Source organism: Pinus tabuliformis, chromosome 3_2 (assembly GCF_031772625.1).
Source record: "Pinus tabuliformis cultivar Carrire ecotype Pingquan chromosome 3_2, CPIR1, whole genome shotgun sequence".
Classification (NCBI taxonomy): Eukaryota; Viridiplantae; Streptophyta; class Pinopsida; order Pinales; family Pinaceae; genus Pinus; species Pinus tabuliformis.
In genome coordinates, this window is record NC_142302.1 from 254,295,845 (window position 1) to 254,318,987 (window position 23,143).

Sequence of the window (23,143 nt, forward strand, 5' to 3'; positions counted from 1 at the left end):
TACTTTTTAAGAATGGTCTTATTAACATTGGGATTGTTTTTTCAGTTAGAGATCTTGAATTCATAAAAATTAAAGTGTTGTATAGCAATGAAGTCTCTATCATCGAAGGAGATATTGCCTCAATGATGAAATGCATAAACTATTATGAAACCAAAATTAGAAAACAGGGTACATGGCCCAGATGGGTTTAATGTGGATTTTTTCAAGGCATGCTGGAAAATTGTCAAACAAGATATCTTGAATGTGGTGGAGGATTCCAGAGTGAACAGTACCATATTGAAAGTGTTGAATATCTCCTTTATCTCCCTTATCCCTAAGTAGGAGGATGCTCAAACTCCGGATAAGTTTAGTCCCATCGCTCAGTGCAATGTGGTTTAAAAATTATATCCAAAGTAGTGGCAAACAGACTTAAGCCTTTGCTTCCTACCCTAATTTCAGGGGAACAATCAAGATATGTGGAAGGCAAACAAATTTTAGACAACATCATTCAAGCTCATGAGGTAGTTCACTCGCTAAAAAGCAAAAAGAAGGTCGGCATGATCATGTAATTAGATATAGCCAAAGCCTATGACAAAGTAAACTGGACCTATATGAAAAGGGTTCTTAGTGCTTTTGGTTTTGATCATAAATGGGTCAGACAGGTAATGGCCATAGTCACCTCCTCCAGCTTCTCTATTTTGGTAAATGGCTCTCCCTTTGAGATTTTCAATCCTTCTAGAGGCCTCAGACAGGGAGACCCACTCTCTCCTTTTCTTTTCATTCTTATGATGGAAGGACTTGGCAGGGCCATAAAGCAAGCTAAAGTTGTAGGCAAGATTAAAGATCTTCTACTTTTCGAGAATGGTCAAGCTCATACTCATCAACAATTTGCAGATGACACAATGCTTCAAGGAATCCCTACCGTCAAAGAAGCAACATCTTATAAACATATTCTGAGCACTTTTGCCATGGCCATAGGTATGGAAGTAAACCTTTCTAAATCAAAAATATTTTTCTTTAACACCAACTTGGCAATCCAAAGGAATATTTCTAGAATTCTTGGTTTTCAAAGGGATTCCATTCCCTCAAAATATTTGGGTATCCCTCTAACAGATAAACCATTGCTCAAGAGCATTTGGGAACCCTTGATGAATAAGTTGCAGGACAAAGTCAGCAAATGGACCTTTAGATCTTTAAATCTTGCAAGTAGGTTGGTTCTCACCAAAGCTGTCCTGCAAGCCATCCCTATCTTTTTGTTATCTGCCCTCCTAGCTCTGAAAGGAGTCCTTAAGCAACTGAGAAATATACAAAGAAACTTCCTTTGGGGAAAGGAGGAGAATAAGAATAAATGGGCTCTAGTGTCTTGGGAGAAACTTTGCAGACCCAAAGACCATGGAGGGCTTGGCTTGGACAATCAAGAAATGCTCAGCAAGGCTTTAGGGGCCAAACTTTGGTGGCACTAGGTTCATAATCCAGAGATTCTATGGGCTACTATATGGAAAGAAAAATATGTCATATCTTGGCACACTAACGATCTCATAAGAATGTCAGGGAACATTAAGGGCTCACACATCTGGAACAAAGCCTGGGAAAACAGAAGATTAGTTCAAGATAATAGTTTCTGGGAAATCAGAGAAGGGAATCAAGCCCTCTTTTGGGAAGATAAATGGAAACAGGAACCAATATTGTTAAAAGAGAACTTCCTCGAGCTTAAACAGGAGACAGATTCACAAGGCTTAATTAAAGTCAGGGACTTCTGGGATAACACTCAACCAATGGGGAAATGGAGAGCCTGGAAGAATATTGAGTGCAGAAATAATATCCTCTTGAAAATTAAAGCAGAGGAGCTAAAAAAACGGTGGAACAAAGGAAAATCTTAGTTTCTCAAGGGCAAGACCAACTAAGATGAGGCAAGAATCAAGAAGGCACCTTTAATCTCAAACAAGCCAAAGGCATTCTCCTGGACCTAAATCCCCAGGTTCTGGATAAAATCTGGCAGAAACTTTGGAGGCACCAGGGGTGGATGAAAATCAAACTCTTCATGTGGTTGGTTTACCACAGGAAAATACTGACTTGGGACAACATTAGGAAGAGAGGTGTTCTAGGGCCTTCTAGATGCCCTCTCTGTGGAGAGCAAGAAGAAACGATGGACCATCTTCTTAACTACTGGAATTTCACCTCCCAGTTATGGGACACATTTGCTAAAAATTTTCAACAAACAGACAAGGACAGAGGAAGCATCTTCAAGACCCTCATTAGTTGGAGGGGAAATTTCTCAGAGCATGAAATTCTCAACTCAGCATGGACCCTTACACCAAGCTTTATTATATGGAATGTATGGAAGGAGTGGAATAAAAGAATATTCAAGGAGGAGAAAAATCCCCCACATGTATTGTTTGAGAAGATTTTGAAACAACTTAAAGAGACTGTAGGCTCCACTGTTTGCAACCACCATATTAATCCTCCCTCGGATCTGGAAAGCGATATTCTCAAACAATTAGGGCTGCAGGAACATTATCATCAAGGTCTTAACAGAAAGGTTATAGTAAGGGACAGGAAGCAGGATTTCTGGCATCCTCCCCCGACTGGATATCTAAAATTCAACATTGATGGGGCGGCTAAAGGAAACCTGGGATTGGCTAGGTACGGGGGAGTACTCAGGGATGCCAAAGGAAGTATTATCTTCATTTTCCATTGTCATCTCAGTACAGCTACCAATAATATGGCTGAACTCATGGATTTGGAGCACTGCCTCGATTTTCTAAGTGAGGTGAATTGTTGCAATGTGATTATGGAAGCAAATTCAGAGATAGTTATTAACTCAGTGAAAAGAATTAGTAATGGATCAGTGCCGGAGAAAGTCTCCAAGAACTAGAAGTTAATTAGGGTTTTCCAGAGAATTCAGAATCACCTACATAACCTGCGCACAGTTTCCTTCCAACATGTTCACAGAAAGGCCAACAAGTTGGCTGACCTGTTAGCCAATCAGGGGGTCAGAAATACAGATGGAAATGTTTCGATAGGCTGGCAGGAGTTGAGGCAAAGCAACTTAAAAAATCTATGCAATAAATATGAGGAAGAAGACATTAGAGTCTTCAGACATAGAGTCCAAGAAGCAAGCCCTTAATCTTGAGGCCTTTGCATGTGGTTTCAAAATCTAGCTCACAGGTCCTTGAAGAAGGGTCGACTACCAAAGAGTGATAGATACCAGAGTAGTAGTAAGAGTGTTAGCATTGATCTCCAAGGAATGCATGTTCAGGCTAGAAAGATAAGCAAACTCGGTAGGGATTTCATCGGTAGCCGGAATCAGTGTTTTTTTGGGTCTTAGAGAGGAAAACCACTTCCTAAACGGTATTTTGATGATTGCACAGCTTTGAAAGGGAAAGTAGTTTTAGATAATTTACAACGATCCCATACGTCTTCCCACACGTGGCAGGGGGAGGATTGGAAAACCACCCTTTTCGCACATTATAGTAAGGTTAACTCGGGCGATGCGACATTATGGACAACCGTTGGATTTTGCGATTGGTTCAATGGTCTAGATTGGTCGAGCAGTTTTGAAGAGCGACAAGTCAAACCTAGGTCGACTTGACTCGGCATTACCTTCCAGGTCTGCTGGTTTAGGGGTCAAAATACCAGGCTCCATTCAAAGAGTCTCGTCAAGGGTCTGTTGGGAGGAAGACCTTGCAGGTTTCAAGATTTCTTGGATCCAGTTTTCCATTTTTCTTCCGAGCAACAGGGGCGGGGAGGACGGCTTAATGAGATTTCGGGCGGTCCTTATGTTCGAAGTTTCAACAGTGAAGATGGGGGCTTCCGCATCCTAATTTATATGGTCGAGTCAAGGAGGGTTGAAGCAGCGATAGGTCGTAAGTCGGAGTCCATTGGTGGCAGCGAAAACAGAGGTTTTCCAGGCTGGACTACTAAACCGCGACCCTAGCGGTTTCCAGTGGTCGTGGCGCGCAAAAGTGGGAAGTGGTTTTGTCTATTTGGGAGTGATACCACTCAGTGTGCGCCACGTGGTGGTGGGGGCGGGAGGAATACCACCCTCATCGCATGCTAAAGTGCGTGAAGGTAGGTGGGTGCGATATTAATATCAACCATTGGATCCTACAAAGCAATTCAACGATTGGGATTGGTCGTGCAAGTCTGCGGGTCCCTACGGTAAACAGCGGACTGCTTGTCAATGCAAAATGATTCAAAGCCGTTGGATCGAATGGACAATTTTAATAGTTGAGATTAAAAAGGATATTAGGATTTGGTGGGGAAGGGGATGTGCTAGGTTTCTATTGACTTTTCACTCTGGCCATTGTGCAGCGGGTTTTGAAGACAGGGGGAAATGAAATATTTTTAACTCTGTTGTTCTTTTTGGATCCGCTTCCTTGCTCGCTCTTCTTTTTTTGAAGCTTGTAAGGTTTGTTTGTAGAAAGGAAGGCTTGTACTTTTAGCCCGGTTTTCAGGTTTTGATGTGATCTCTTCATGGTCAATGACCATGTGAGATTTCTTGTATTTTATGTTCTTTTGTTGATGATTAATGAAATTGAAGGTCCGACTCTTGCATTAGCAAAAAAAAAAAGGAGTCTCTATCATCGAAGTTAGAAATTATGTTTTAGATTTTTTTTAATAAAAAATTATAATCTATATTGGTCAATGTTGATGAATAAACAAAGTTGAAAGTTTCAAGAAATACTATAAATCGGAGAAATACAATGCCTACATCATGAGATAGATAAAACTACCTACCTTTTTGTCACAAATTGGATATGTGAGTTTTTTTTGGATTAGTCATAGCTAGATTCCTAGTTTTTTATTATTATTTATTTTAAAATTTAACATTAGGTTTTTGATTTCTATAATATCAGACTAATAAGCTTATAGGAATTAATAGGCTCGTATATGGAAGAATAAACCAAATGAGTTTATTAATAAATAAATTCATCTTGAATTTTTTGTCCTATATAAATAAATGTATTTTGACTTTTATAATGATTTTTCACATTTATAAATGAGCATAAATACTATTATAGATCTATTTTAATCATAGAGTTAGCACATTCTTAGAAGGATCAAATCTCTTAATAAAATAACTAAAATAAAAAAAAATAAAAAATAAAAATTACCGTTCTAAACTTAAAAAGGGTTTATTTAATCCCTCTCTGTGCTTGATAAATCCGTCCATGATTAAGATGGATATGTACTAGTTCTTTTCAGAGAGGATATGTACTAGTTCTTTATATGTGTCTGTGATATTTTTCATTATTTAAATTACATTTTTTAATGCATAAATAGATTCAACACCTTGAAAATTCCTTTGGGCACATGTATTTTGTAGGCTACAAAGCTTAAATTTGGAATTGTTACATTAAAGAAAAAATTGGCTTAAAAAAATATTTGAAAGGGGCCAAAATGTAGAAATATTTACATAGTTCACATTGAAATATTTTGCTTAACATAAACATTGAAATATTTTATTTATATACTACATTGCCCATATTATAATGTTTCTCTTTTAATATATTATTAAGTATACATAAATATTTCTTAACACTACCTATTGAAATATTTTATTTATATCCAAATTGTTTATTATTATTATTATATGGGACCTTGGATTGATGGTGAATTGGTAGATTCTTAAGGTGTCTCTTATGAGTTCAAATTTCTTATTGGTGTTAGCCAAAAACGAATGTTGCATATTAATTTTATATTACACTTATTAGGAAGTAATTTAATTTTTTTACTTTGAAATGTTTTATTATAGCCTCATTCATTTATATATTCAAGTATCTCTCTCAGACACATGGTATTGAAATAGAAACATTAATATTTAAATAATTTATTTAAATATTTTGAAAATATAAGTTATATATCTTCCTCACATAAAAAAGAAAGTGTATGAATTTTTTAAGTCTTAATTATTCTTTATCTTTTTAAAGTTGATTTAAAATTATGTTACTTTATATGGACATAGAAATATTTTATTTATGCTTGAGATTGAAAGTGAAATATTGTTAACACATTATGACATTTTTTTCATACCACATTGTAATATCAACAATAAACAAAGGTATCCTTGATACTAAATTACAATATCAACAAAAAATAAAGTTATCTTTCATACTAAGTTACAATCACAGTAAACACAATGAGTGTGAGATTGCAGATGTTCTATAATATTTTTAATTCAAATTAATTTTTATATTATTCTTTTATTATAATCGATATTATTTTTTATTTAAATAATATTATATTTTTTATTTTAAAATAAACACATATCATCTCAATATTATGTTATGATATCGAAAAGAAAAAAAATTCACATCTACCTTATTATACAATGCATATTTCAATACAATTATTATATATTATATACTTATAATATATATTTTCATAAAATATAGTTATCTTATTTTTCTAAAATAATCCCATAAGATATACCTTTGGTCTTTGATATACATCATACAATATAGGCTTATAATGAAAAATAAAAAATATATCACCACATCAAAATGATGGTCTACCTTCCCACTTTGATATACATCACACAATATTAGTTTGTAATTAAAAATGAAAAATATAGCCACATCAAAATGATGGTCTACCTATCTCGTATATTACTCATCACTGTGATATATATCACACAATATGAGTTTGTAATTAAAAATGAAAAAATATATAGCTACATTAAAATATGTTCTTTTAATTTTCAAGAAGGTATTTTAAAATTTATTCTTTATTTTTTTAATTTTTTATAATTATTTTTATAAAAAAAATTAACAAATTTATAAAAAAAATTAATATACTAGTAAATTAATATATTTTTTACTTTCATTTTAATCATACAAATATTATACATTATCCTTTTCAAAAACTCTCCTATCTATATCATATTTAGTACTTATAAAATATATAAGAATAAAAATATTATAAAATATATAAGAATAAAGATATTACAAATATTATAAATTATTTTTTTCTAAATTATAAATATATTTTTAATTTTTTATAAAATATATCTCTAATTTATCTTTTTTCCTAATATTTTTATTTAAGAACTAAACAAATTTTTTTCTCGATAAAGGCTAAATCTATTAAAGGAAAATCAAAATAATGTTACAAGGAAGTTGAAGCCTCAGGCAAGAGCAACTGAGAGCATTCAACGCAGCAAAACTGTCCCAAGTATGGGAGAACCAGTTACAGTAATCAAGGAGCCAAACATTGGAACCAGAATACAACGATAAGATCATAGGAACCTGAAACTGTCAAGACCAGAAACAAGAAACAGAGACGCTAACCAAATCCGTAGAAGAGCTACAGGCTGCCGCCCCACCAGGAAAAAAGAACCAAGCTACCAAACTGCCGAGGGTAAACTAGAACCACCATCCCAAAACCGCCTGAACTTTAACCAAAAGAACCACTAGAAAGAAACTGGGAGGACACGAAAATGTCCAGGTGGCATCACATTTCCACGTCCTGGTCCGGAAGCTCCTCCACAACCGGGCAAGCATTTCCATACCAAGTTTCTTCATCCCTAGCCACGTCACCAGCACCACTGCCACCTGGAGGAACCGACGAGGGATGGGTGTCGCTGGAACTACCTGCAATGGCCATCGAGACATAGGCTCCATGAGAGCTGCCACCTGGTGGCTGAGAGTCGCCAGGAGCACCACCCTCGTCATGCTGCTCACCATGCCCTTCCACCTTGCCTTCATCTGCCAAATTCTGCTCAATGCCATGGCTGCCCGCCCTTCTGTGACCACCCTGAGAAAGATCAGCCGAAGTGCTCTCTGTAGCTTGAGGCGGAGCCTCTTCTTCAGAAAAGATAACAGTGATATTGGCCGTGATGATGGGCCTGTTTAGGCTGCTCTGAAACTTAAAGTGAGTAGACTGAAAAGCATTATGCGGGAAAGGCCTGCGGGAAGTGCTGGGAGGAGGCGAATTCGCCTGAGATAAGGGCTGAGTAGCAGGGGGCAGGGGTTGATCGACAGAGTGAGCCATCTGAGAATTCCCACGACCACCACGGCACCCTCCATGGCGGCTTCTCATGCGATGATGGACCATGGTGAGGCCATGGAGGGAAAGCTCAGAAAAACAGGAATCTTTGGAGGGGAGACGAGACAACACCAAGAGAATTTGAGCAAAGTCCAAGGAACAGGCCTGAGAATGGAGAGAGGGAAGCGCAATTCCAACAGCAAGAGCCACCGAGAGCGACCCACTGAAGGCTGAAACCGACCTGCTGCAGAGAAATGCTACAAGGGACGGGCAGAGGCAAGAAGACGGGGAGTAAATACTGGGATGGAGAGCCGAATTCGCCATGATTGTACCAGCAATTGCCTTGCCTCGGACAGAGTGAGCAGTTAAGTCAATCTTCAGGTAGAATCGCTCTCGCCTTAGGTGAGCCAGGTTGAGGCAGATTTGAGCATGGAGAACAGTGCTATTCTGCAGCTGGCAGGACCGAGCGCCTGCACCCTTAATTAATTCCATAAATTGACATTTAATTCACCCACATCGGGATAAAAACTAAAAATTTAAATCTATATAAATAAAACAAATTTAAACTCCCCATTAACCTCGTTCATTTATTAAAATACTATATCCTCCATATATAAAATGTTTTAATAATATATTATTAATCATTTAATAACGTGAAACATATAAATTTTCTTTCCAATGTAGTTATGGACTAGTTCTAAATATAACCTCATAAATTTTATAGAATTCCATATATATATATATTAAATGACGAAATCATATATATATATTATTTTTAAAAATTTTGTCACCAAAATTCAATTATAGTAAAAAATTTCAATTATAAAATCTCAATTTCAATGGAAAAATAAATTCATAACCCCTAAAACCAACCTCATTAATCTACACCCTTTTAGATATACAACATATCATTACTTAACCTACCATAAATATTAACCGTGTTAATGAAAGAACATTTTCATTAATAGGCATCTAAACATTTCATTAATATCAGGTGCATTATGGCATGTGTTACATGGGCAACTCTTCTTGATTAGGTTGAAAAGTGGCGAGATAAAGCGTTATGCCATTTGTCACATAGATAAATCAGCTCATCCTAGATGGATTTAAAGGTAACAAGTTTTACCAAAAAAAGGAAACACCTTCTACCTTACTCAATATCCATTGAACCACTATTTAGATGGTGATTGTGCAGAGCGATTAACTCACCATTCATCATATAGGGAATGGCAACGCCATGTATCTTATCATCTCAACCCATAATTTGATGGTGCCATTAGCGTCATCAGATGCCTCGTGGTAAATCACCCCCCACAGAATCTCATATATATATATATATATATATGACATAATACAACGAACATGTTTCATCAAATGGTAAGTGAATGACTGTGCATTGAGCGGGTGGGTCACATGGACTCATTGAGAATCATCTGATGAAACTTGGAAATGGAAAAAGAGAAAAGGTGGTATCAAAAATGGTTGTGATGTTGTTGAGATTTTCAGTTTTCATAAATTGGGCAAAAATCTCAGTAGGTGACAACAATAAGATTTTGTTGCTATATTAGCTCTATTTTGTTGTGAGAGAGTTAATGCATCCTATATTCGTTTTAAGAAGATTTATGAGTCAGTTAGATTCTCTTAGCTATAAAATAGATATCTGTATAGATTGGGATATTAGAGAGAGTTTGTGAGGAAATTGATTATTTTGTAATCTCATGTTTGATAATAAAGATTGCCGATGCCTATGTTTGGTGGACATAGCCCAGATTGGTTGGGTGAACCACGTTAAATCACTGTGTCATTTGTGTATGATTTTATATGCTGTGTTTGTCTTTGATTTTCCGTTGCGCACTGTTAGTATAACAATTGGTATCAGAGCGGCGCAGTGGAGGAGTGGCGGGCCCCAGTCTAATGGAGGTGCGTAGACGATTTATGCATTGGATCAACGTTAACAAAGCAACGACTGGTTGTGATTAAGGCTTAAGACGTTGACCTGCTGCGTGGGACAGACATCGGGCAGTGTTGAAACCTTTGCAATTACGCTGTTGGAGCGTGGTTGTGGAACTATATATCCTCGTGACGGTGGTGTTGGCCGACTAGTGGTGCAGTTGTGGCGGTAGAGCCCAGCGAAAGCGCCCATCGTGGCAATTAATTTCTCAGTAGCGTTAGAATGTATGCAGCGCTGGAATAATCGTTGAACCACGAGCGCTGGAAAGATAAGCTGGTGTGCGTTTTAGAACTCACAGAAAACTGCTGCGTGGAGGTGGAGCGTGGCTGTTGGTGCGTTCTTTTCATGAACAGTCGCTCCAATGTTAGCAGTCAAATTTTAATGCTGGAATAGGCGTGCCAATTGGCGCGGATCCGAACTGAGGAATAGCGCCAGAGTGCCAATATCACGATTGGCGCGGATCAGAAGGGTTTAGTCGTGCCAATTTCCATACTCTAATCGATTTTTCTCCTGGCGCAGGTCGTTTGTTGTTGAGGACGCGCCAAAACCCCTTAAGCGCGCCAAGAGAAAATTGTTTGGTAAAACTGCGATTTAGTCATTCGTTTCTTATTTTGTAACTTGCAGTTTATACAACAAAGCGATTTTTTGATAGAATAAAGACGGTACAGTAGAAGGCGAAGGCATTTATTATTAGATATTAATTTGATTAATTAACCAGTTGGAATTGGAGATTGTTTTTCTTTTGGTTAATACAATATGGCGAAAACTCAGAGTGCTCGTTTTGAGATCGAGAAGTTTAATGGCAAAAACAACTTTGAGATCTGGAAGGTAAAGATGCATGATCTGCTGGTACAACAAGGCGTGGCAAAGACGTTGTTGGGCAAATCCAAATAGCCATACAATATCACAGATAATGAGGGGGCCGAGATGGATGAAAGAGCAGTGAGTGCTATTTGGCTGTGTTTGGCGGATGATGTGTTGTTTAATATCGTGTCGAAGAAAACAGCTGCAGGCCTGTGGTCGAAGCTTGAGAAGCTCTACATGACGAAATCCTTGACAAATTGGATTCTCCTGAAGCAGAAGCTATACAGTTTGCAAATGAAGGAAGGTACATCGATTACTAATCATTTGAATGTTTTTAATACTCTACTGGTGCAATTAGAAAGTATAGAAGTAAAATTTGAATCAAAGGATAAAGCTATTACTTTATTGTGCTCGTTGCCCGAGTCATGGGATCATTTTGTTACTCTATAAGTCTTAGTTCATCAGAAACCATTGAATTTGATGATGTCGTCGGAGCTTTGTTGTCCGAGGAGACAAGGAAGAGGTCGAATGCTGACACTTCTACATCAGAAACAATGATGGCTAGAGGTCGTTCTAGAGAAAGACGCTCTGGTAAGCACAGCGACTCGCATTCAAAATCGAAAGGGAAGAAGAGTAAAGTAAAGTGCTGGTTTTGTGGCAAATTGGGGCATTTGAAGAAGGACTGCTGGAAGCGACAACAAACTTCTAAAGAAGCTTCTTCGACAGAGAAGAAGGAAGCAAACACGACAGATACAGGTTCGGCATCTGGTTCAGGTATGAGCGACGAAGTGTTATCAGTTAATTTGTCAAATCATGATCAACATTGGTTGTTAGATTCCGGTGCATCAAACCACATGTGTATTCATAGAGAATGGTTTAAGACGTATAGATCAATTAATGATGGAGTCGTGTACATGGGTAACGATGTCACATCTAATATTGTGGAAATAGGGAGTATACAGCTGCAAATGTTTGATGGGACAGTTAAAATGTTAACTGATGTAAGACATGTACCAGATTTAAGGAAAAATCTAATTTCACTAGGAGCACTTGACACAAATGGATATAAAACTGTAATTCAAGGTGGAGTAATGAAAATTTACAAAGGTATTTTACTAGTAATGAAAGCTAAGAAAGTAGGAAATCTATTTCAGTTAGAAGGAAGAACAGGGTCAGATCATGTGTCTACGGTGTCTGAACATGACAGTAGTTCCATTCGCCTATGGCATCAAAGGTTGGGCCATATGAGCGAAAGAGGGTTAAAGATTTTGGCTGATCGCAAGTTACTTCCTAATCTAAAGTCTGGAAAGTTAGGTTTCTGTAAACATTGTCTGTTTGGAAAACAAAGTAAGCAAAAGTTTAAAACAGGCAAACATACTAGTAAAGGAATACTTGATTATATCCATTCAGATGTCTGGGGTCCAGCCCCTATAACCTCATATGGTGACTCATCATATTTTATATCGTTTATTGATGATTTTTCTAGGAAAGTGTGGGTCTACATGTTGAAAAGGAAGTCTGATGTTTTTACAGTTTTCAAGTAGTTTAGAGCATTGGTAGAAAACATCACTGGTAGAACTCTAAAATGTTTAAGAACTGACAATGGTGGTGAGTTTACTTCCAAGGAGTTTGAAAACTATTGCAAGGATGCAAGGATCGAAAGACATAAAACCACTATTTATACTCCTCAGCAAAATGGAGTTGTTGAACGCATGAATATGACTCTTTTAGAAAGAGCAAGGAGTATGCTGAGTAACGCTGGTTTGCAGAAGGAATTGTGGACAGAAGCGGTGGCTACAGCTTGTTATGTGATAAATCGATCACCATCAACGACGATAGGTTGCAAGATTCCTCAAGAGGTATGGAAAGGTCACCCTTGTGATTATTCTAAACTCAGAGTGTTTGGTTGTGATGCATATGCTCTAGTGCCTAAACATCAACGAACTAAATTAGATCCAAAGACAAAAAGGTATACCTTTGATGGATATGGTGATGGAACAAAGGGATATAGATTGTGGGATCCTACTACCCGCAAGATCGTCATCAACAAAGATGTAAAGTTTAATGAATCCTCTCTTGTACAGTTAGATGTAGATAATAAATTGAAACAGGATGTTTTATCTGATTTTCAGCACATTCAGTTTGAAAGCACTTCTAATGATAGTCATGATGACCGTAGTTCAGATACTAGTCATGAACAGGTTCCAGAATCAGATTATGAACAGGGTTCAAATCTAGATCATGAACAGGTCTCAGATGCTGGTTATGAAGAAGTTCCTACAGATGGTAGTCAGTGAATTGTGGAAGCACCAGAAACATCCTTGAGAAGGTCTACAAGAATCAAACGCCCTATGAAAAGGTATGATGATTATGTTACTTCAGTTGCATTTACCGCTAATGACGATGAACCTCTGTGCTATCAGGAAGCTATAGAAGGTTCGAAAAGTGACAAATGGAAAGCAGCTATGAAGGATGAAATGATGGCCTTAGGTAAGAATGGCACATGGGATCTGGTTGAACTTCCGAAAGACATGAAAATTGTGGGATGTAAATGGGTTTTTAAGGTGAAACGGGGTGTGAATGATACGGAGGACAGATACAAAGTGAGGCTGGTTGCAAAAGGGTTTTCTCAGAAAGCAGGCATTGACTTTCATGAGATATTTTCACCAGTTGTTAAAATAGTTGCAATTCGAATTGTGTTAGCATTAGTCGCTTTGCTTGATTTAGAATTACAACAACTAGATGTTAAGACTGCATTTTTACATGGAGATTTAGATGAGGAAATTTATATGGAACAACCGGAAGGATTTGTTCAACATCACAATAAGAAATTTGTCTGTAGGCTCAAGAAATCATTATATGGTCTGAAGCATTCGCTTCGACAATGGTACAAGAATTTGATTCTTTCATGTTGAGTCAAAAATATATAAGAAGTGAATATGATCATTGTGTTTACTTTAAGCAATTAAGTAATGGCATATTCATTATCTTAGTGTTGTATGTTGACGATATGCTTTTAGCAAGCAAAAGCATTGAAGAAATCAACAGGTTAAAGACTCAGATGGCAAGGACATTTGATATGAAAGATCTAGGAGCAACAAGACAGATTTTGGGCATGGAGATTTTGAAAGACAGGAGCAATGGTACGTTGTGGCTATCACAACAGAAGTATATTGAGAAAATACTCTTGAGGTTTGGTATGAACAATGTGAAGCCTGTGTCAGTCCATTTAGCTTCCCATTTTAAGCTTTCTTCCAGTTTATGTCCTAATACAGATGAAGAAAAGAAATATATGTCTCGAATTCCATATGCCAATGTAGTAAGATGTTTGATGTATGCGATGGTTTGTACTCGACCAGATATTTCACATGCAGTTGGAGTTGTCAGCAGGTATATGGCAAATCCAGGTAAAAAACACTGGTCAGCAGTGAAATGGGTGCTTCGGTATTTGAGAGGCACAAGTAGTTATTGTATCACTTACAATAAGAGTAGTGAATTTGTTTGCGGGTATGTTGATTCCGATTTTGCAGGTGATTTGGATAAGAGAAGGTCAACTTCAGGGTATGTCTTTACTCTTGCAGGTGGAGCTATTAGCTGGATGTCAAAGCTACAAAACATTGTTGCTTTATCCACTACTAAAGTATAATACATTGCTGCTTCTCATGCTTTCAAAGAAGCGATTTGGCTGAAAGATTTGCTTGGTGAGTTTGGTAGGTTACAAGACAACATCAAGTTACTTTGTGATAGTCAAAGTGCAATACATTTGGCTAAGAATCCGGCCTATCATAGTAAATCAAAGCATATACCAATAAAGTACCATTTTGTAAGACAGGTCATCACTGAAAGGGGAGTCTCTCTTGAAAAGGTGCATACAAAGGAAAACTGTGGAGACATGTTCACGAAACTAGTTTTGTTAGAGAAGCTACGTTGGTGTTTGGCTTCTCTTGGCTTGCAGAAAAAATAAAATAATAAAGAAACAGGGTATCAGACTAATTGTTGTCAAGGTGGAGATTGTTGAGATTTTCGGTTTTCATAAATTGGGCAAAAATCTCAGTAGGTGACAACAATAAGATTTTGTTGCTATATTAGTGTTGTTGGGAAAAGTATCCAATACGGAATGACCCTATCCCACTCTAAGGGTGATAGTACCTCAGCAACAATCGAAGCAAAGCTATCTAAGATTTCTTCTTTATGAAAGTAAAATAGGGGAGAAAGAGATCCACTAACCGATGTCTTTCGCTAATGGTTGATCCAATCTTCTCTCCTTGCTGCTTGCTCCCAGCTCCTCGCTCTTTCACTGGCCCAGCTACACCAAGATCTTGCAAAATGGCAAGAGAGGGAAACTACAAGAAGCATACATTCATAATTGATTCAAGGATTAGAGTAAATCAAATATACAAGTATCAATACGCCATTGAGACACATGCATATAGAAGAACCTCAAATGCTTTATTAATGGAAGAAGTAAAGTTCCGAGAGTGTTACAACCATAAGAGGCCCAATCCAGCAACACCTCCCAGCAGATAGAAATCTCCTCTTCACCTCCTTCAAGCAAATCACCCAATAGTTCTATACTCAAACCAACAACACTTCCTTACATTCACAAGATTCCAGCCTCCCTAGACCTCATGAGAGAGCTCTATATATAGGAGTTTTGGAGAAAGGATGAGTCAGCTTGAGGCTGGCATGAAGCTGACTAGTGTCCTCTCCCACTTCAGTTATTCTTCAGTTCTTGAGTCCACTTGGAGGTTCTTGCTTCCACTTGGAGATCTAGACCCTCTTACTCATCACAAGGCGAATTCCCTGATCCAAGTGTCATTTTGGAAGCTTCCTGGGCATTGACACCTTGAGGAATGACTGTGCCACTTGGCCAAACTCGCCCAGCGCAGGTAGCCTTCATTAAAGTTGACATTCATCGCAGGTACAGAGTGGAGCAGTTGACATTCAGCGCAGATGCTCAGTGGAGCAGTTGACATGATCCAGAATTAGCTTGTTTTTTAGTGTTTTCAGGTGGAGAACTGATATTTAGTGTTGTGGTTTGCTGACCTTGTTCCTCTAGGGGTAGGAACAACATGTTTAGGGACTTTGGATCCCTTAGATTATTGACATTTCATGCTTCATGCTGTAAGGCACAAAAATGTCTATAACAGTTGCCCCCTAAAGTATGAGGTCGTTTATCAGGTGAAATGCTTTATCAGGAGGATCCGAAGTTCATTCAATCGCTGAGCGGTGACCTGTAATAAAATACAATACAATACATTATTTTTCATTCTGCTTTCATGATCTAGCTGAGGCGGGCATTCCCATGCTCAGCTTTATAAATTCATTTTGGTACATAGAACAGACGATCGTTTGATGGTAGACTGATAACTCTCTGCTAAAATTATCATCCTTTGAGTAGGATGATCATCTGCTGTAATAATGTACATATCAAATGTCTTTATATTTCCTGAATATATATCGCAGCTCGGATGGATGAAACTAGATCCGGGGTCTTCAAACTCGTTCGATCTTCACTCTAAGTACAAGTCGATCCATGTGAGAATTGCGCTGAAGTCGAACATGGAAAGACATCGCTTGATTACCGGTCAATAATGTAAACCGTTAACAAGCGCGAGAGGAATCACCGATAATGATAATGACCCTCAAGGTACTGCAGTACAATTCGCGTGGTGTGAATAAAGGACTTGGCGTCGAACACCACGCAAAATCTTCTGGTCGAAGGTCATTGATGTATACCTGTCGCCGGAAGTGAGAAACTTGCCATTGAGGCATGCAAGCTTCAAAGTACTGAGGGGGGTGTTCCTAGATCAACTTCTTGGATAATGAGCTGAAGTCGACAAGAAGCGATCCGTCAAAGGAGGGCCTTAATGAATCCCACATCAGTGACACGGAACGGAGCTAATGATTTTAGTGGAGGTGAAAACAATCTGTGAAATATGATTCAGGGTGGCGATCATGGGTGGATGAAGGATAATGTATGGCAGTGGATGGGACACGGTTGACTCTTTCTGAACAACATCTCTTGAACATATAACGACACTGATGCGATGGATCGGTAGCATTACCCCAAATGTGGATGGTTTGGCGAAGACCATGGTGATGAGACCGGTGAATGAAACAACCCAACCCGATGTGATACGGAGGAAAAGTGTCATGTTCAAGAGCGACTTGCTACCATTAAAGCTTTGAGGTTCTCCCAATTTTTCCCCAGTCATTTCTGACCAGTACCTCTTTATTTTTGTCAAGCTTGAGGAGGATAACATATGCTTGTTCTATAACCTGCCCTTCGGGCAAGCCCATCGCTATGTTTTAACGAGCCTAGCGATAGGGAAACTCGTTCTCGTCTAAAGACAAGTTTGTCGCTATTTAATCATTTTAACGAGTCTAACGACAAGGAAAACTCGGTCCTTTTCATTTTTAGAGAGTCTGAAAAGGTACAGAAAGTCAACTCCAAAATTCCTTTTTCGTCATCTAATCCCTTAAGTCCAAAAAAGTATAAAACAATACAGAAGGGATGAGTTTTCGATAACTTTAACGAGCCGAATAAAACAAGCGCTCGACCTTTTTGTGCAATAATCCCTCAGGTCCAAAAAGATTAAAATCTAGAAGAGGGATAGCTCTTCCGGTCACTTTTAACGAGCTGGAAGGCCAAAACTCGGCAAACTTTTCATATTTTACGAGTCAGGAGAAAAGAGCTCAAAGAAGACTCGTCTTTTGAGGAACGAGTGATAAACAGGGATAGCAGCAGATTCCAGGTACAGGTTGGAATTTTCCAATCACGGCAGTGTCACAAGGATGGCTAGGTGAGATCACTCTTCGCAGCTGTTCCTCAAAATGGGTAAACAATCATATGGAGGTGAACGATTGGCCAAATGAAATGGAAGTGGCAGGTGCAAAACACGACCAAGGCTTTTTATGGCTAATAAATTTACGATCACAATGGTTATTTACCGGTACTGGGTTCATTTTTTAAAGAGCTTGAATGCGCCAAAACACTGCTCATTCTTATGTTTATTTTTTAACGAGCATGAACTATGTGCTAAAACTGCTCGGATCTTCGCTTTTCAATTTTTTAACGAGCATAAATTCCGCGGTAAAACTGCTCGATTTTATGGTCAAATTTTGATTTTTTACCATCACTAGCTTTTCTCTTTTCAAGTATAGTACTGCATTTTCAATTGCTGCAACAAACTTTGTTACAAATGAATAATATTTGCATTTGGTTTGTTGGAGCTCTGGAGGTGCCTCTTCTTCCTTGATTTTCACCAGCTGATTCCGGGAGATTCTGCGGACGATTTTCGGCGCCGTCTGGACCAGGTAGGAGCTAAACCCTAGCTCTTTCTTTTCATGGTTTCATTTTCCAATTTTAGGCCTGTTTTTCAGTGTTTCTGAGCCCCAGGGGTTTTGCAAAATCGCCCTAACTTCAGCGCAGGTTCCCCTTTCGAAACCTGCGCTGAATGTCAAGCTGCCTTAAGGCAGCCTGACCTTCAGCGCAGGAGGGACACCTTCTGCCTGCGTTGGGCTCAGAAAACTGAGTTTTCAGGTCATTTTTTGATGATTTTTCGCCAGTTTTTCATCAAAATCAGGAACTTACTCCTTCTCTTTGTTTGCTTTGCAGGGAACTTTGAACAAAATGTCCCTTACATGGCGAGAACGAGAACATGAAGAGGAGGACATGATTGCCCTCCATGACCCTGTCACGGTGAACGCGTTGCGGAACTGTGGCCTGCTGAAGTTTTTCCGTATCTCTAGCATGAGAGCACAGATTACTTTGCTGCAGTATATGCTTGATGCTTGGGATCCTGTTAACCAAGTATTCCAGATTAGGGGAAAGTCCATCCCCTTGACCATAGAGGACATGTACTTCTTGACTGGGTTGTCAAGGCGAGGTGCCCCCGTTTCCTTGTCAGGTACGGCCCGGGGGACCGATTCCACCAGAGATTATGTCCGTCAGTATTGCAGGGAAGGTTCTCAGCCGAGCAGAGACGGCAAGATTGTTATCCGCGAGATTACTGACAGGTCTCTCAGGTCCATTCTGTATACCATTGGTAGGATGGCCGGTAGCGCAGCTTTACATGTTGCCAACAGATCTTATATGCAGCACGCCTTGGAGTGTCTCCAACCGAAAGTATTCAACTGGTGTGATGCAGTACTTGTTCAGATGAAAAGTCAATTGACCAAGGTAAAGGACGGGAAGCTGAAGAACTTTGGATTTGGTTCTATTCTGACTGCCTTTGCCTTGGAGAAAATCCCACTGATGCAGCCTCAGTACATCATACTTGACTTGCCTTCTCCGACCGAGCCACGCATGCAGAGGTGGGTTGATCACATGTCTAGACATGCTGGTCAACCTCAGATTACTTTTACTGAAGCCTTCTTCAGGTGGTTCGAGCGCCAGGAGATGGTCTTCTCCGAGTATCCATATGTGGGTATGGATTTCCGAGGTGATCCGGATTTGGTGTTACCGGATGGCGAACAGTGGGGCGCTATTGGTAAGCTCTTAGACCATATTACTGTTTACTGTTCTTATTTATAATGTTGCTGTGCTTTATTCTATCAAGACTTTTAATCATACTCTTGGGTGCATGCAGATGTTGGTCCTGTTCGTCCAGCAGTTCGTCCGAGACCGCCAGTTGCTGCCCCGGCAGTGGAGCCTGCTGGGAGAGCTATTCTTCGCGATCTTGACGATACCGAGACCCTTACAGCTGTACAGATTGACGAGTTACCTTTATAGTTGCAGCGGCATACTATCGGCGTGCCTAGACGATGGACTCGTCTCTTGCGCATGATTGCACAGGCCGTGACGTACTATCATGAGCACCACTAGGCTAGGGTGCCCCCTAGCATCTTTTTGAGTTTTTAGGTCATATGACCAATTTTGTCTTGGTTACAGAACATTATGTATGAACTATATAAACAGCTTATATATATTTTGATTTTCGAGTTTTATTCTGGTTGATTTATGTGATCCATATGTACAATCGTTGATGATTTGTCCTTTTTATAAATGTTGCAAATGTCTATCTAACACATAGTTTGCTAATGAGTCAGTTAATGTGTTTAAGTTTCTTGAAATATGTTGATATTGAATTGAATCAAATCGTCTTTCCAAGATCTTAACCCTTAGGAACATGCGATAAATAGCTGGATTGCGAACAGAATATATACCATTGAGTTGTAGTATTACGAGCTGTGAGTCTAGCCTGACGATTAGTCGGCGTATGCCACGTGTGATGGCATCAGAGAGTAGTTCTATCAACGCGCTATACTCAGCGATGTTATTCGTTGATTGCCCAATACATACACCCCTGAAACTTACTAACTCGCCGCTTGGATCAAAAATGGCCCAGGCTGCGGAAGATAGGTTCCGCGAACTACGACTCGCCCCGTCGGCATATCCAACACATGTCTCCAAAAGGTTCGACATCTGCAACAAATGTAAAAGGTGGATCACTCAACCAGAACAAATACTTTAGCGAAAACAAAATACAACAAAAGCATGCAGGTTACTATTTAAGCATAGTAACGCTTGAGGTACAACCCGTTGCGGGGCTGCGCCAGTGGAATTCCATCGTAATCCATTAACTCGTAGGCTCCTTTTGCTAACACTATTTTAACAATATAGGGGCCCATCCATAAGGACTTGAATTTACCTGCTCCCAATTTATCGGATTCTTGGTCATAAAGCAAGACCAAATCACCTTCTGAGAAGACACGGGGTTTGACATTTTTGTCGAACTGAGCCTTGACTCGTTTCTTATGGGTCTCGTTAGCCAAAGCGGCATCACGACGGGTTTCATCCAATTGGATTAATTCCAAGAAACGAGCTTCTTCCTCTGAAGTTCCGGGGAGGAGATCGATTGCGAGTTTAAGCGACGAAATTTCGCACTGGATTGGTAAGACTGCTTCCAGGCCATACACCAGTTGAAAAGGTGTGAACCCGGTCGCGTTCTTTACCGACGTTCGGTAAGCCCACAAGGCTGAGTACAGGATTAGGTGCCATCTTCTTTTATGAACCCCGATCATCCTTTGCAACATACGCTTCAGGACCTTGTTGATTGCCTCAACTTGTCCGTTGGCTTGCGGATAATATGGGGTAGAGCTGTCGTGAGATAGCCCTAGCTTGGCAGCTAATTCGACCATCATGTGATTGCGAAAATGCGACCCATGATCTGTAACTATAGCCTGTGGTACGCCGAACCTGGCGACTACATGATTGAAAAAGAAAAGGGCAGCTGTTTCACCAGTGTTATCCAATGTAGGCATCGCCTCGGCCCATTTGGTAAAATAGTCAACAACGACTATAATATACCCATGCCCCCCGGTCGAGGTGGGGTTACATTGCATGAAATCGATGCCCCACTTGGCGAAGGGCCCAACAGCAACTATCGGCTGTAAAGGTGCGGGTGGTCGTCTGGTTTTGCTATCAAAAATTTGACAAGCATGGCAACTTCTGACTGCGGTTATGCAATCTTTGAACATGGTTGGCCAGAAGTATCCTGCTCGTAAGATTTTTTGTGCTGTTGCATATCCAGATTGATGCCCCCCACACGCGCCTGAATGACACTCATTCAGTGCTTTTTCGGCCTCCTCATGGGTAAGGCACCTCCTCAGAACTGTATCGATACCACGACGGTAAAGTGTATCACCGACGATCATGTAGTCTTTTGCTTGGTATCGTATACGTTTTTGTTCGGAGCGAGAGGTGTTAGGCCTGAAATTTTGGGTTTGGAGATAAACTATGATATCTCCATACCACTCATCGCTTACAGATATGAGAAACAAACTTTCGTCCACGATTGACTCTTCCGATGTTTCATCGTTGGACAATGATGGGAGATCGCACAATAATTCTGCGAAAACTAGAGCTTTCTTTGACTTGGATTTTACAAATTCCAGATCAAACTCTTGAAGGATCGCTATCCATTTTGAATATTTGCCCCCCAGCAACTGTCGCGACAGTATATAAGTCATGGGGTTGCAATCTGACAGAATGGTAGTTTTCCGAAAGAGGACATAATGTCGAAACCTTTGAATCGCTTGAACAGCTGCAAGCGCTAGTTTTTCCACATAAGAATATTTAATTTCTGTATCATTTAAGTTTTTACTTAAATAATAGATAGGATGTTCGATTCCATCGACTTCTTGAACTAAAACCATCGCAATGGTCGTATCCGCTGCAGCCAGATACAGGTTAAAATCTCTTTGATAGTCTGGGGCGTACATTAATGATGCTTTTACTAGACAATCTTTCAGAGCATCAAAGGAAGCTTGCGCCACCTGGTCCCAGACAAAAGGTACATCCTTTTTCAAAAGACGAGTATAACCCTTAGCAAGTTCTGCGTAATTTGGAATGAACCTCCTCAGAAAGTTCGCTTTCCCTTGGAGTTTCTGAATCTGAAGCAAATTTGAAGGTGGAGGCAAATTAATGATTGCCTGAACCTTACAGGGGTCGAGACGAATCCCATCCTTAGAGACTACAAAGCCAAGTAAACGACCAGAACCGACGCAAAACACACATTTGTGTGGATTGAGTCTTATCTTGTAGTGTCGACAACGTAGAAATATCGCTCTTAAATGCTGCGGATGATCAGTCCGCTTTCGCGAATGAGCCGGAAGATCGTCGAGATAAGGTTGAACAATGTTCTTGATGTCATGGAAGGCATAATTCATTGCCCTCTGAAACGTCGCCCCTGCGTTTTTTAAACCAAAGGGTAATTTTCGATAAGCGAATGTGCCCCACGGACAAATAAATGCAGTCTTTGACTGGTCCTGTGGGCGGATATTTATTTGATTATACCCGGAAAATCCATCCATAAATGAAAAGATTTCACATCCGGCGCATTCATCAATTATCTGGTCGATGAAGGGTGTAGGGTAGTTGTCCTTCGGACAAGCTTGGTTTACATCCCTATAATCGACACACACTCTAATTGTCCCTTGTTTCTTCATAACAGGGACAATATTCGATACCCAATCGGTTAGAGGAACCGGGTAGATGAATCCAGCATGGAGAAGTTTTTCAACTTCTGCCTTAATGGCAGCGGCTTTCTTGGGGTGTACCTGTCGAAGCCGTTGTCTTACTGGTTTGACATCAGGATACATTTTAATTTCATGTTCAACGATACTCGAGTCAATGCCTGGCATTTCATCATATGACCAAGCAAAGACATCTCTAAATTCGCGAAAAAGAGCGTTATATATTTCCAGTTCTGAAGGGGAACAACCTTTGCCGACATAAATATTCTCTACAACATCTGTTTTAGTCGAGATATTTATGGCTATAGTCTCTTCAATATTGGATAGGTTTCGCTCGGAATCCACCGTGTTTACAGTATTTGTTAGGAATTCAAAAACTGAAGGGTGATAGAGGTCACTTTGAGTATCTTCTTCGTATTCTGGAAGAAGGGAACGATG

General features: G+C 39.5%; 1 protein-coding gene across 1 annotated transcript; it reads left to right on the plus strand.

Moving 5' to 3' along the window:
• Positions 1-2,125: 2,125 nt before the first annotated feature.
• LOC149180637 (uncharacterized) lies at positions 2,126-2,854 on the plus strand. The gene has a single exon (XM_089413938.1). The coding sequence runs from the start codon at positions 2,126-2,128 to the stop codon at positions 2,852-2,854; it is 729 nt and encodes a 242-aa protein (XP_089270064.1).
• The last annotated feature ends 20,289 nt before the right edge of the window (positions 2,855-23,143 follow it).